The sequence below is a fragment of the Geotrypetes seraphini genome, chromosome 6 (genome assembly GCF_902459505.1).
Source record: "Geotrypetes seraphini chromosome 6, aGeoSer1.1, whole genome shotgun sequence".
NCBI classification, from domain to species: Eukaryota; Metazoa; Chordata; class Amphibia; order Gymnophiona; family Dermophiidae; genus Geotrypetes; species Geotrypetes seraphini.
In genome coordinates, this window is record NC_047089.1 from 163,548,430 (window position 1) to 163,563,470 (window position 15,041).

Sequence of the window (15,041 nt, forward strand, 5' to 3'; positions counted from 1 at the left end):
AAATGCTCTTTATCAATACCATCCACACAACTTTTAATTGGAACACTGGGCATCCAAGTGGCAAATGACATTTAATATGGACAAATGCAAAGTGATGCATGTTGGGAAAAATAACCCGAAGCTGGGTGTCATCGTAGACAATACAATGAAACCTTCCGCCTAATGTGTGGTGGCGGCCAAAAAACCAAACAGGATGCTAGGAATTTAAAAAGGGATGGTTAACAAGAATAAAAATGTTATAATGCCCCCGTATCGCTCCATGGTTCAACCTCATCTGGAGTACTGCGTTCAATTCTGGTCTTAACTCAAGAAAGATAGAGTGACGCTAGACAGGGTTCAAATAAGAGCGACCAAGATGATAAAGGGGATAGAACTCCTCTCATATGAGGAAATACTAAAAAGGTTAGGGCTCTTCAGCTTTGAAAAGAGACAGCTGAGGGGAGATATGATTGAAGTCTACAAAATCCGTAGAATGGGTACAAGTGGATTGATTTTTCACTCCATCAAAAATTACAAAGACTAGGGGTCACGTGATGAAGTTACAAGGAAATACTTTTAAAATCAATAGGAGGAAATTTTTTTTCACTCAGAATAATTAAGCTCTGTAACGCGTTGCAAGAGGATGTGGTAAGAGCGGATAACATAGTTGGTTTTAAGAAAGGTTTGGACAATTTCCTGAAAGAAAAGTCCATAGTCTGTTATTGAGGAAGACATGGGGAAGCCACTGCTTGCTCTGGATGGGTAGCATGGAATGTTGCTACTCATTGGGCTTTGGCCAGGTACTAGTGACCTGGATTGGCCACCGTGAGAACGGGCTACTGGGCTTGATGGACCATTGGTCTGACCCAGTAAAGCTATTCTTATGTTCTTATCTACAGCAAGGGGTTTCAACCTGGTACTCAGGGCACCCAACCAGGATATTCATAATGAATATGCATGAGAAACATTATTTTCAATGGAGGCAATACATGCAAATTTCTATTATGCATATTTATTGTGGATATCTTGAAAAAGCCTGACTGGCTGGGTATGTCCCAAGAACTGGATTGAGAACCCCTGATCTACACCATACTAGCTTCTCAATTCTTCCACAGAAGGTTTAAAGGCAGAAATGCCACCTAGTATCTGTTTCTCCCTCTAGGAGCCAAGAGGTCACATTTGGAGTGGAGGAGTAGCCTAATAGTTAGTGCAGTGGGCTGAGAACCTGGAAATTGGGTTTGATTCCCACTGGGCAAGTCACTTAACTCCCCATTGCCCCAGGTACATAAAGTAGATTGTGATCCCACTAGGGACAGAAAAACTACCTGTGTATGGTATATGTCAACTGCTTTGATTGTACATCCAGAAAAATTCATGACTCTTGATTCTTTGCTGTATTCAGTGGGGTACCCAGCAATATCGTTTATGCAAACATAGATTAGCAGCAGAGGATAATGGTCACCAGCCTTGATGAGTTTTGGCATTTTGTTCGTTGAGACTTGGATCAACCTGTTTTCTGAGAAATTGTCTGGTCTGCAGAGGAATGCCTCTATAGCCCTCAAAATGGAACCATCAACCACTGCTACTCTTCACTTCCTAGGCCTGGTAGTTCATTCCGCCTCTCTGGGATTTACAGATTTCATCATCCTTGGATGGTTCATCTCTTTCAGGGCTGTGCACCAGCTCCTTAATTGAAGTGAAGGTGGAGTCGGGTGTGATTAATCTATATCCAACTCATTTTTCCATTCTTTTCCATCCCCTTCTACTGGAGATCTCAGGCACACCAATAAGCATTGTTACAGATGCTCCTCAGACTCTCTGCCTTGCCCTTTAGTTCTGATACCTGTTTCCTGAGGGAGGTGACATGCAGGCTTACTTTTTTAATTTTTGAGGTCTTATTAGAAGCTCAAGTCAATGTTGCAAAGAAAAGACAATATCGAATAGAAGCAAAATATACTCTATGTAAAACAAATCGCTTCTTAAACAAAAAGATCCAAATAGGAGTCTAATTTTTAGAGAGATATAACCCTCCACCCATCCTTGTTCCTTAAATCCCTCCCAAATCCTCTCCCTCGCTCAGCGGACTATGCAATAAAATAAATGAGCATTGAATATCCATAAACAAATTCTGTGAGCAATGAGTAAGAATGGGTTTCCCATATATGCTTTCATTTAGTCAGGGTCTTTTATATATCGGCTATAAACCAAAGTTTTGTAATCCATTCTCGTATAGGCAGGTAGAACAGTCTCTGATTTCCAGGCATTAACCAGAGTGAGACATGTTGCATTATGACAGTATTGGATAAGACATTGCTGCAACTGTATCCTTAAAATTGATTTGGGTATCTGGAAAGTAGTGACAGCTTTAGTGACACAATGGTTCTTAGTCATTGCCTGTTGTTTAGAGCTCTTGTACCTGTTTGGGGGAGGGGGAATGACTAGAAAACACCTATCAAACCCCCTTTCCCCCCTCCCCCGTTCTCCAAGTATAATCAGACTCTTTTCTATGTTTCTATGTGATCTAATTTGCCTACACTCATTCTGTGTTTGCATGATCACCTTTATTTGGAATGTGGAGTTTCTTATCCCTTTAGATTGTAAAATGATCCCTAATGTATTTTATCTTATCTCTGTAGACTATAAAATGTATATATGATCCCTAATGTATGTATGATGATTACTGTAAAAAATCAAAATTAGTGAGTTCATCATAAAAGAATTCCTAATATAAAAAGAAATCCATATAATATACCCTTCTCCAAGTTCCTCTTCTCACAAAGGGTTGGGTTACACAATCCTGTATAACCTAGAATTTATTAATGCATAATATACATAAGAACATAAGAAGTTGCCTCCGCTGAGGCAGACCAGAGGTCCATCTCGCCCAGCGGTCCGCTCCCACGGCGGCCCATCAGGCCCATTTCCTGAGCAGTGGTCCTTGACTATCCCTATGACCTACCTCTACTTCTATCTGTACCCCTCAATTCCTGTATCCTCTAGGAATCTATCCAAACCTTCTTTGAAGCCTTGTAACGTGCTCCGGCCTATCACAGCCTCCGGAAGTGCGTTCCATGTATCCACCACCCTCTGGGTGAAAAAGAACTTCCCGGCGTTTGTTCTAAACCTGTCCCCTTTTAATTTCTCCGAGTGCCCCCTTGTACTTGTGGTTCCCCATAATCTGAAAAATCTGTCCCTGTCTACCTTTTCTATACCCTTCAGGATCTTGAAGGTTTCTATCATGTTTCCTCTAAGTCTCCGCTTTTCCAGGGAGAACAGCCCCAGCTTTTTCAGTCTGTCAGTATATGAGAGGTTTTCCATACCCTTTATCAGTGTAGTTGCTCTTCTCTTGGCTCCCTCAGGTACGGAGACCAGTACTGGACACAGTATTCCAGATGCGGGCACACCATTGCACGATACAGTGGCAGGATGACTTCCTTTGTCCTGGTCGTGATACCCTTCTTAATGATACCCAACATTTTGTTTGCTTTTCTTGAGATGTGGCGCACTGTGCCGACGCCTTCAAAGTTGTGTCTACCATCACTCCCAGGTCTCTTTCAAGGTTACTTACCCTTAGCAGTGATCCCCCCATTTTGTAGCTGAACATTGGGTTCTTTTTCCCTACATGCATGACCTTGCATTTCCCTACATTAAAGCTCAATAGCCACTTTTTGGCCCATTCTTCTAGTGTCGTTAGGTCCCTTTGCAGATCTTCGCAGTCTTCCGTGGTTTCAACCCTGCTGTAGAGTTTGGTGTCATCAGACCCCAAAAACCTGTCACAATCTCCCAATGCTTTTTGCCCTCTGGATGCCCACTCTCTGGTTCTTTCCTCACCCAGAGCGGATTATGAATCCACACGCAAATCAGCTTTCTATTACCTTTCTCCATATCTTTGGAATAGCTAACTTATCTTCCACTAGGTAAGCCCAGTTTTTCTCTCAGGCATTCAGTATTGGTTGATAGATGCTCTGACATAATATAATAATATCTTGAAAATACTTAGCTTTTCTATAGGTTTTTAGTCTGAATGATATTTCCTATCAATAAATGGGAGCCTGCTTTTATTCATTTTTTATATTTTAAACCACTTTGATTCTTGCCTAGTTAATTGTGGTGTATTAAGTTTTAACATAATCATATAAATATACCTATTTCTGTCATCATCTCTAAAAGAATGTATAAGACTTGTTCATTCTCATTTGTTTTTTACATAATTCCCCAAAGAGGTAAAATGAATTTGGGAATTTCTTAAATCAGCTTGCCTCCTAGAAATCTGTTTCTTAGTGCTTTGCAAACTACTACCGGTACTACTATTAATCATTTCTATAGTGCCATCAGATTTATGCAGCACTGTTCAGAGTCACAAAGAAGACAGTCCATGCTCAAAAGAGCTTACAATCTAAACTCTGCTGGTTACTTGTTAGCTCTGTTTAGTCAATGTTTCTTTTCGAAGTTGTAAACAGATTCTAGTGAAAAGTAATGACTGAGGTAAAGCAGTATCCATTTCTTTCTTATTTGGATTTCAGTTTTTATTTCTGAATGTTCCAATTGTTTTGTAATTCAAAAATGATAAGGCAGCTTTTAGCTCTTCTGGACAAATTTCTGTGGCTTGAAATTTTTTTCTTTGCCTTCTAGCCCATCTTGATGACCTCTTAATCCAACTGAGTGTCCCAATACCTTCATCTGCTATTTGTGGCTGTTTCTGAACACTGGTTCAATGCTAACATGTGCTTGATTTGATTTTTATTACAAGGAATGTGTGTATGACAACATGCTGGTTGCAGAATCCTGGCCTTAGTGCGTACTAATCCTGTTAGCGCACCTTAGTAAAAGGACTCCTAAGTCTGCCTCTGTAAAGTAAAATAATGTTGTCTTAATCTTCCCAGTCTAGGGCAGGAGTTTTCAATCCAGTCCTTGGAGCACATACAGCCAGTCAGGTTTTCAGTATATTGACAATAAATATGCATGAGATAAATTTGCATGTGCTACCTCAGTTGCACGCAGACCTATCTTATGCATATTTAATATGGGCATTCTGAATACCTGACAGGTTAGTGTGTCCCAAGGACTGGTTGAGAATCACTGTTCTAGGATAATGATGGACAAAACTAGATTTTATGAAGAGGAATACACTGTATAATGTATAAGTATTTATAACCTGAGACATCTGCAAGGAAGAAAAAAGATCGTGTAATGCAGGGGTGTCAAAGTCCCTCCTCGAGGGCCGTAATCCAGTCGGGTTTTCAGGATTTCCCCAATGAATATGTATGAGATCTATTAGCATACAATGAGAGCAGTGCATGCACATAGATCTCATGCATATTCATTGGGGAAATTCTGAAAACCCGACTGGATTGCGGCCCTCGAGGAGGGACTTTGACACCCCTGGTGTAATGGATCACGGTGATCAGAATAAATGAAAGAACAGAATTCGACTTCCAGCAAAAAAATTCAAAAACTCATCCCCTTCTGTAATGTCACATGCTCTACATAGGTATTGTCATCACATTAATGAATCTGCCATGCCCTCTGAAGCTCACTTTTACGGCATAAGCTCTAAATATTTTATAGTCCGAGGAAGTAATTGGGATACTGTGGAGAAAGAAACTGGCAGTTAAGGTTTTGTAAAACTGCAAGTTAGTAAAACTATAATGTTATCTGAGAGTCTGTTTCTCTTAAGATTTCAGTTATCTGACTTCTTTTAAACTTTGGTTTAAAGGCAAAACAAAATCCAAACTGGAAACTAATTGTACCCTTCTCAAATAGAGGAAGGTATCCCATTAGGCAACATTTTAACTGGTTGTGTCCAATTTAATTTAATTCAGCATGAAAACAGAGAAAACGATGGAAGATAAAAACTATGACCTATCCAATCTGCCTATTTATACCAGTTACTAACTACTGAGTTCTACAGTCCCTTCTTGAAAGATCTTTAGTAATTGCCCGATGGAACAATTGCATCCTGTCTATATATCCTTTTCAAGGTGTGATCTTCAGAATAATAATAATAATAATAATAACTTTATTTTTTTATACCGCAATACCACAAAACAGTTCAGAGCGGTTTACAGGATAAGAGACTGTACATTTACAGCGAAGTTACAGCTTAGTTATAGCGAAGTTACATCGAGGTTACAGCATATCGAAAAACAGTTCAGAGCGATTTAAACAATGTAGGTGCAGAGAATTGGTTAACAATTATATGGTATAAACCAGTGACAATTACAAAAAGGTCCAATAATTGTTGCATGGGGAGAGGGGAAGGGTAGGGAGGGAGGCAAGGGATTATTAGTTTGGTCGGGGGGACGGGGGTTAGAGGAATTTATCAAAGAGGTATGTTTTTAGAGATTTCCTGAAGGATTGAATGGCACATAGTGTTTCAACTGAAGTCTCACCAGAGACTTATACAGTGGCAGTATTGCCTTCTTTTTCCTACTAGCCTTTCCTCTCTCTATTTGCCCAAACATCCTGGATTTTGCCTTGACTTTTTCACCTATTTGGTCACAACAAAATCATCATTTGACTATCACATTTTGTGCAGAGAAGTACTTCATCCCTATATCATCCCCTGGGTTTTTGCAGCCTAAATGCATGACACTACATTTTCTTTCAACATTAACCCTTAATTGCCACATTCTAGAATATTTTTTCAATCTTTGAACCTTTACTGATGTTATCCACACCTACAGTAATGAGGCAAACCTTCCCTTACATTCCTTCTGCAATATTTGCAAGAATGTTGAAAAGAACCAGGTCAAAGACCAATTCCTGTGGTAGAAGTATACCACTGGTAACTCCCCTGTCCTCAGAGTGAGTGCTGTTTACCATGGAGTTGTTTTATCTTTATTATTTTTTCTCCCTTTACTGTACATTTTCTAATTCAACTTTATTTATAATGCAGCAACTAGAATAGTACAGCTCTCAATGTATGGTCATATTGTGGAAAGATACAGAGGCATTTTGATAGTCTCTGATTTTATTCTCCATTCCTTTTATAATAATGTTTGCTTTTTTGACTGCTGCCACCCACTGAGCAGAAGATTTCAATATATAGTCTATGTTGATGCCTAGATTCTTTTCCAAATCTGAAGCTTAATGTTCTATAGCTGTTTATTTTTCACTGTGTGCAATTTTAATCCGCTTGATACTTTATTTAATGATCTACAAATTTGATCATGTCACTCTTTGTTCTTATTCCCAGATCGATGATATTAAAAGCAGTGGTCCCCATACTGATCCCTGGGGCACTCTACCCTTCACCTTTCTCCATTGAGAAAATTGACAATTTGCCCTACCCTGTTTTCTCTCTATTAACCAGTTCACTCAATAGAACTGTGCTTCCTATCCCATTTCTTTTTAACTTTCTTAGGGGTCTCTCATGAGAAACTTTGTAAAATGTGTTCTGAAAATTCAAATACACCATATCAATTGGCTCACTTTTATCCACATGTTTATTCACACCTTCAAAATAATGTAGCAAGTTGGTGAGGTAAGACTACTTAGGCCAGTTCTTGTTGGATGTCTCCCATTAAACCATGACTATGGGGCTCATTTTCAAAAGAGAAAAACATCCATAAAGTGGCATTTGGACATTTTATTTGCTAAAATGTCCAAATTGCCATTTTTTTTAAACACTTTTCTATTCTTAAATCCCAAGGGGGCCATGTTTTGGGTGGGACTAGGGTAAACTTTTGATTTGGACATTTTTCTGCTATAATGGAACGTTGCAGAAAATGTCCAGGGCAAAACTTGAATGTTTGAGGCTAGACCTATTTCAATAATGAATAAGTGCCAAAAGATGGCCAAACTGAGCAGATGACCACTGGAGGCATGAGGGCATGCTCCCCTCCCCCTTTACCTTCCCTCCAATAATCACTGATCCCCTCCCACCACCAAAGGTGTAAGTGAAACAGTTCCTAATAGCCTGTATGAGAGCTTCAGATGTTATGGCCAGGCTTAGAGCAGCAAGCAGGTCTCTAGAGTAGCTTAATGGCTGGTGTAGTGGACTGTAGAGAAGGGGACCCAGGCCCATATCCCACTCTAACTAATACACTTATGGTGGAACATGTGAGCACTCCAAAACCCACCCAAAACTTATTGTACTGATTATATAGGTGACACCTGCAGGCATAAAGGCTATTGGGGTGGTATATAGTTGGGTACAGTAGATTTTGGGTGAGTTTTTGAGGGCTCATCATACAATGTAAGCGGGTTATGGTAATATGTGTACCTGGGCCTTTTTATGTAATTCAAACCAACAACGTCAGGGTGCTAAGGCTGTAGCTTTAACCATTGCACCACACACACTCTGATCGGGCCATGTTAGGTGCCCCACTGCTCTGCTGCAATGTCTGTGTGGCCAGTCTATTAAGAATGCTGACTGTCATTTTTCATTTGGACTTTTTTTTTTTTTTTTTTAAATGGTTCAAAAAGATAGATGCACTGAGGACAAATATATCTAGGAAATGTCCATTTTCTAAACAAAGAAACATTTTTCTGTTTTGACAATGTCATTTTCTGTACTGGATTTTTGGATGTATTCTGCAAATCGTCTAAACTCTGATTTAGACATCATACTGAAAATGACCCTCCACATGTTAAGTAATTTGTTTTTTTTCAGATACCAGTTTGCTTAGCACAAATATCAAGCTCACTGGTCTGTAGTTTTCTCAAAGCATCCTTGGAATCCTTTTTGGCCACTCTCCAGTCTTTAGGTACTGTGGACAATTTTAATGATTGGTTGAAGATTACTAATTGTAGGTCTGCAGTTTTCATTTTTGAGTTCTTTTAGTACTCTGGAGTATATATCTTCCAGTCCAGATGATTTGCTACTCTTCGGTGTTGTTAGTTTACCCTGCTCTGTCTTCCAGGTTTAATGAGATTTGTTTTAGCTCCTCTGAAACATCAGCATTAAATACCACTTCTGTTTGGGGATTTATTTTCCCCCCCTTATGCCTTTCTCATTAAAGAAAATGAATTCTAATCTCTCTGCTGTGGCCTTTGCCTCCCTGAATGACCCCATTTACTCCATAATCTTTTAAATTGTATCCAACTGACTCACATAGATGTCTTGCTTTAAGTGTACATGAAATATTTTTATTATGATTTTTTTCTATCATAGCAAGTTTTTTCTTTTTTTTTTGCTTGCCTTATTAATGTTTTGCAATGAACTTGCCCCAGTGCTTATGCCTTTTCTGTTTTAATTTGGATCCATTTTCCATTTCTTGAAAGATGTTGTTGTTGTTTACTATGTATGATGCTTCTTTCACCTCTGCTTTTAACCATTCCTGCAGTCAGTTAGCTTTCCTTCTGCCTTTTTTAATGTGTTAGCTTTCATTTGGTCTGGACTTCCAAGATGGTATGTTTAAACAATATCCATGCTTGTTGTGAGCTCTCAATCTTTGCAGCCACTTCTTTTAGTTTTTTCGGGTTTCCTCATTTTAACACTTAAATGCTAATGCAGTAGATTTCCTTAGTGTCCTCCCTTCAGTTTACAATCTGATTTGATCATGTTGTGATCACTAGTGCCAAAGCAGCCCCAACATCATTACCATTCCATATGCTTGGCTTTGTTTTGCCTTCAGAACATCTATGATCTTAGACTGCATCTCCTCATTGTAGGTCATTTACTTTTCTTACAAAGTATATTATCATTTGAGCCCACTGTCTTAGGATATACTATAATATCTTTGGAGGCACTTTCAATCAGATCTTAAATATTGGCAGTTGAACCTTGGAAATCATTTGATTTACCTTGCAGTACTTATGTAAATCCTTTCTCCAGTCTTTCCCTATTTTATTTAAGATGTTTGGATCAAAAGCTAGGATTTTTGCCACCCTAGTGATAAACGGAGATTACGATCTGAGAATTCAGACTGCATCTTATTCATGATTGCAGCATAGGCTATTTTGATTCTTACCCTGGCCTTTATATACTTAGCAGCCAGACCAGACCAAAAATGTCTTTGAGTTAGAGTAACAAGACAGCTGGCCAGTGCTGTCCTCGAGGGGGTGTCTCTTGGGGTAGAAGAGAAAGTAATTAAATTCCTCAAATAGTATTGGAGGCCTTAGATAAAAGCTTCATCTTGCCAAACAATGATGCCTCTTTAATTGATGATTGGGAGATGGCAATTTCATTTTGGGGGGGACACAATAAGAGAGGTGCTGTTTGTGTTCTGTTCATTTGTGCCAGTTATATCATTGTGTGTTTACCCTTGTTTCTTTCTTCTTGTTCTCAGAAGAATAAAAAGGAGCTTGTATTTAATAAGGGCTCCTGATTCTCTACTTTAGCTAGCCATGTGGGATTGTCTCAAATGTAAGAACAAAGTCAAGTCCCCCCCACTTATGATGTCACTGCTGTGAAACATGAATCAAGTCTGTTAGTAAAGTATGAGCAGAAACACGGAGTTAAGTTTCTCATAATTAAGTGTAAAATGTGGTGGTTTTTAAAATATGTGTATAGAAATACAGGACTAAAAGAATGCCATGGACAATTGCCAATTGATATTGAGGGTTTTTAAAAACGTTTTTTTTAGTTCAGAATAATTAATTTGCAATAAAGCTTTGGTTTTAGCTTATGAGGATAAAGCCTAGGAAAAAAACCTGTTAGCAGACAGTGTGACATCAGGAGTCTGAAGTGTATATTAAGTTAAGATGCTTCAGACATGCAATGAAGATGTAAAATATATCCAGAAGCATAAATAGGAAGATAATTTATTTTGTTAAGGAGTGTAGTATATTCATTTTGAATTATATTGTCTTCCAAACAGCGTAGGAGTCAATTACATGCAAAGAAGAAAGTTAGTTATAAAACAAAATTTGACTCATACTTCCTTAAGCGAAGACTTATGTTCTCTCTAATCACCGACAGATAGTTAGTCATTGAGAGCAGCTGATGAGGTTGAAGACTAGATGGTAATTCTCTTCCTTTGTGTCGTGCAGCTTGAGGAATGCCAGTGGCCTGACTGCAGCCGACCTTGCACATACCCAGGGCTTCCGAGATTGCGCTCAGTTTCTCTTGAACCTCCAGAATTGTCGGCTGAATGGTTTCTATTGCAATGGCACTTTAAATGGGACCCATCAGATCACTCCTCCCAGTCACATTGGAGGTGGGAACAGTCGCAAGAGATCTTTCAACGAGATGGAATCTGCTGGAGTAAAGAAGGCTAGAACTGAAGGTATGGGATAAATTGAGCCTTCCACACATTGGGTTGTGTAGCTGAAGAGGAGACTGGAATTAGAGCATGTCTTCTGTCAGACCATAAGTATTCTTTAACAGCCCTGCAGATCTGCCTGGGTAATAAAATCAAAATGTTAGTAAAACAGTCATAGTTAAATATTGAGCTAGTAATATTGGAGTCGTCTCAAGTTATTGTTCTATTAGGAAAAATGAATTTGCAAAAAGAAAATAGATGTGATTTGTCATTTATGCTTTTCTTTTTTAAAAATGTATCTCATTCTTCTGGAAACTCATGGCCCAATATTTAAAATGATTTAAACAGCCAGAAGAGGCTTCTGTTTAAATTATTCAAACCATTTTTAATTCTATGTATTTTAACCGCTGTTACCACATGCTCCAGCAACATGTTCCAGAGCTTAACTATTCTCTGAGTGATAAAAATATTTCCTCGTATTGGTTTTAAAAGAATGTCCCTGTAACTTCGAGCATCCCCTAATCTTTGTAATTTTTCATGGAGTAAAAAAAACAATTCACTTGTACCTGTTCTATACCACAAGGCTGGCCAAGCATAGCCAATGGTTCTTAACTGGATAATGCAACTGAATACACTCAGTACCTAAGATAAAATTGTATAGCATTTATCCAGTTAACTACCAATATTAGCAGTTAACTGGATAAATAGGACCACATTAAAACACAGTTCTGTTTATATCTGATTAATGTATCCATTTAAGTGCTAGATATCGGCACTTAACTGGATAAGTTTTATCCAGGTACCTAAACCTGGGTATTCAGTGTTGGTGCCTGGATATGACCTGGCGACAAATATTTGGGGAAATACCAGTGGTAGCCAAAAAAAATGCTGACCGCTGCCAGCTGAATATTGGGCCCTAAGTGTTCAGCCTTTTGCAGTTCCGTTGTGCAAGATATCATTTTTATATCTGTTAGTGCACTGAGAAATGGAACAACTGCTAATCAGAGCCTACTCTGCGTTGTAACATATACCACAAACACTGCAGAGCAGTTGGGAACATATTGCTAATCCATGTAAGCCTTTGAAAATCATAGGAATCTTCAAATTCAATCTAGGAGTTGATCAAAAGAATTAAATCGGATTAAATTGGGATAAATAAAGAATCTGGGGTATAATTAGCCAGACGAAGGGAAAGAATTGTTCTCAATGATGAGATTGGATAAATATTTTTGTTGATGTTGCCCCCAAATAACGCTGGTGGTGATATGCTCATTCTCTAATCTTTTAATACACAGCCAAGAATCTCATGAAGACCAACGCCAGTGACTAGAGTGTTTGCATGTGGTTAAAGGCTGAATAAGATAATCTTACTGTCCAGTTTTGTCTTCATTGCATGTACTTTTTCACTTTCTGGATAATATGTTCTAGCTGGAAAGGTTTGATTTGAGGCCATAGCACTCACATTTAGGAGGTAATTAAAGGATATTTTTTCTATGTAAAAGGGATTTTATAAAATTATTTCAGGTATGCATGTAAAAAAACCAAACCCTCAGTGATAAGAAGATACATGTTCTTATGCAACCCATTTGTAGATGTGTTCTGGGACAGAGCATGAGTGATCTTAATTTAGGCATGTACTTTGCTAACATTCACATAAGAAGGCATAAATGTCTGCAATTTGTGTAGATGTGTTTTCTAGTTTACCCCTACTTTTTAATGAAGATACATAGATGTCTGTGTTTTTAATAAAATAGATACCTACGTGGCCTACACAAATAAGCAATCTATTTCAAAATTACCTCCTTTTATGTTCAAACGATTTGTATTGATGACAGCACTCAAAAGCCACAATAAAAAGCATAGGACAATGCAACCCATGTCATCCATAGATTTAGCTATTAATATTGTGTCACCCACCGGGTCCCCCTCCCTTCTTTCTTTTCTGCATAATGGAAATAATGGTTAACAAGTAACAACCCGTTACTATAACAATTCAGTAAGAGAATAGAAGAGCAAAGAACAATATGCCAAGTGGCTTAAACCATAATTATACAGCATAAATGCTCTCCCTCTCCCAGCATCCAGCAATCCCCATCAAAATAGGTGTACTCTCCCCCCCATCCTGGTATCCTTCTACACCCTCCCTCCCCTTATACTCCCTCCCTCTCCTTATACTCCCCCTCTCTCCATCCCCCAAACACTAAACTAAACTAACTAAACTAAACCTTAGGTTTGTATACCGCATCATCTCCGCAAGCGCAGAGCTCGGCACGGTTTACAGAGGTTGAGAGGAAAGGAACTACAAAGATGGATATAGGAGAGGGAATAAGAAGATAGGGAGGGAACAGGGTACTAGAGAACGGGGGTGATTAGATTTTTAAAAAGAGCCAAGTTTTCAGGTGTTTACGGAAGGATTGGAAGGAGCTAACATTTCTGAGCGGGGATGAGAGGTTGTTCCAGAGTTCTGTGGTTCTAAAAGGGAGGGATGTTCCAAGTTTTCCTGCGCGGGATATACCTTTTGTAGATGGGAAAGATAGTTTCAGTTTTTGGGAGGATCTAGAGGAGAGTGGGTTAGAGGAATTCCAAAGGAGTGGGATAACGGGGGGTAGGATGCCATGTAGAATCTTGAAGGCTAAGCAGGCACATTTATAGAGGACTCTGGAGTATACTGGGAGCCAGTGAAGCTTGGAGAGGAGAGGGGAGACGTGATCAAACTTGCCTTTTGCGAAAATAAGCTTGGCCGCGGCGTTCTGAATTAGTTGAAGTCTGTGGAGGTTTTTCTTAGTTAGGCATATATAGATGGAGTTGCAGTAGTCCAGTCTGGAGAGGATGGTGGATTGAACGAGGATGGCGAAATGAGAATGGTGAAAGCAGGATCTTACTTTCCTCAACATATGGAGGCTAAAGAAGCATTTTTTTACCAGGGAGTTGAGGTGATCACTGAAGGAGAGGGAGGAGTCTAAGACGAAGCCTAGGACTTTGCTTGAAAACTCAAGCTGGAGAGTGGGGCCGGAAGGTAGTGGAATGGAGGAGGGTAAATGGTCTGAAATAGGGCCAAGCCAAAGTAGTTTTGTTTTGGACTCATTTAGTTTCATTTGTACAGATTGGGCCCAGGATTGGAGGTTCGTAATACATGAGGATATGTTTTCAGTGAGGTTAGAGAGGTTCGAGTCGGTCTCGAGGAGGATGAGGATGTTGTCAGCGTAGGAGTAGAGAGTTTCTAGGGGGGATAGATGAAGTCGTTTCAGAGAGGACATGTAGATGTTGAAAAGGATAGGGGAGAGGGGTGAGCCTTGCGGGACTCCACATTTCGGCTTCCAGGGGGGGGATGAGGTACCGTTTGTATTAACGGTATAGGAGCGGAAGCGTAGGAATTTCGAGAACCAGTCTAGGACAGTGGAGCTTATGCCTATTTCGGAGAGTTGGAAGATTAGGATGTCGTGGTGAACGACATCGAAGGCTGCGGAGAGGTCGAATTGAAGAAGAACAGCAGATTTGTTACGCGAATGGAGTTGTTGCACCTTAGAGATTAGTGAGGCCAAGAGGGATTTGGTGCTGAAGTTGGGTCTGAAGCCGAATTGGTGGGGTAGGAGGATAGAGAATCTTTCTAGGTAGGAAGAGAGTTGGGTGGATATGATGGATTCTAATAGCTTGGTTAGGAGAGGGAAACACCTTTCCCCACCCCGTGCTGAGCTTCGGGGTGAAATCGCTAGCTTAACTACATACCTATTCATAACTCATTAAGCAATATACTGCGCCCTCTCGGGTGCAACTGCGTTAAATAGGGTCCCCAAATCTTCAAAAGGAATCGCCTTCCCTTAATTACCTCCTTTTAAATAGACAAAAAACAGTGGTCACTGTGGACTCTTGTTTAAAATTTCATTTTGTACATGCAGTCTTCTGTATATCTTT

At 39.5% G+C, this 15,041-nt stretch overlaps 1 protein-coding gene across 2 annotated transcripts in view; it reads left to right on the forward strand.

The window, feature by feature from the left end:
* Positions 1-15,041, forward strand: part of ANKRD10 (ankyrin repeat domain 10) — a 226,293-nt gene that overhangs the window by 197,607 nt on the left and 13,645 nt on the right. For both annotated transcript variants that reach the window (XM_033948976.1, XM_033948975.1), the window contains exon 4: positions 10,918-11,153. In XM_033948976.1, the coding sequence (XP_033804867.1) occupies positions 10,918-11,153 (236 nt within the window). The remainder of the gene's footprint in view (positions 1-10,917; positions 11,154-15,041) is intronic.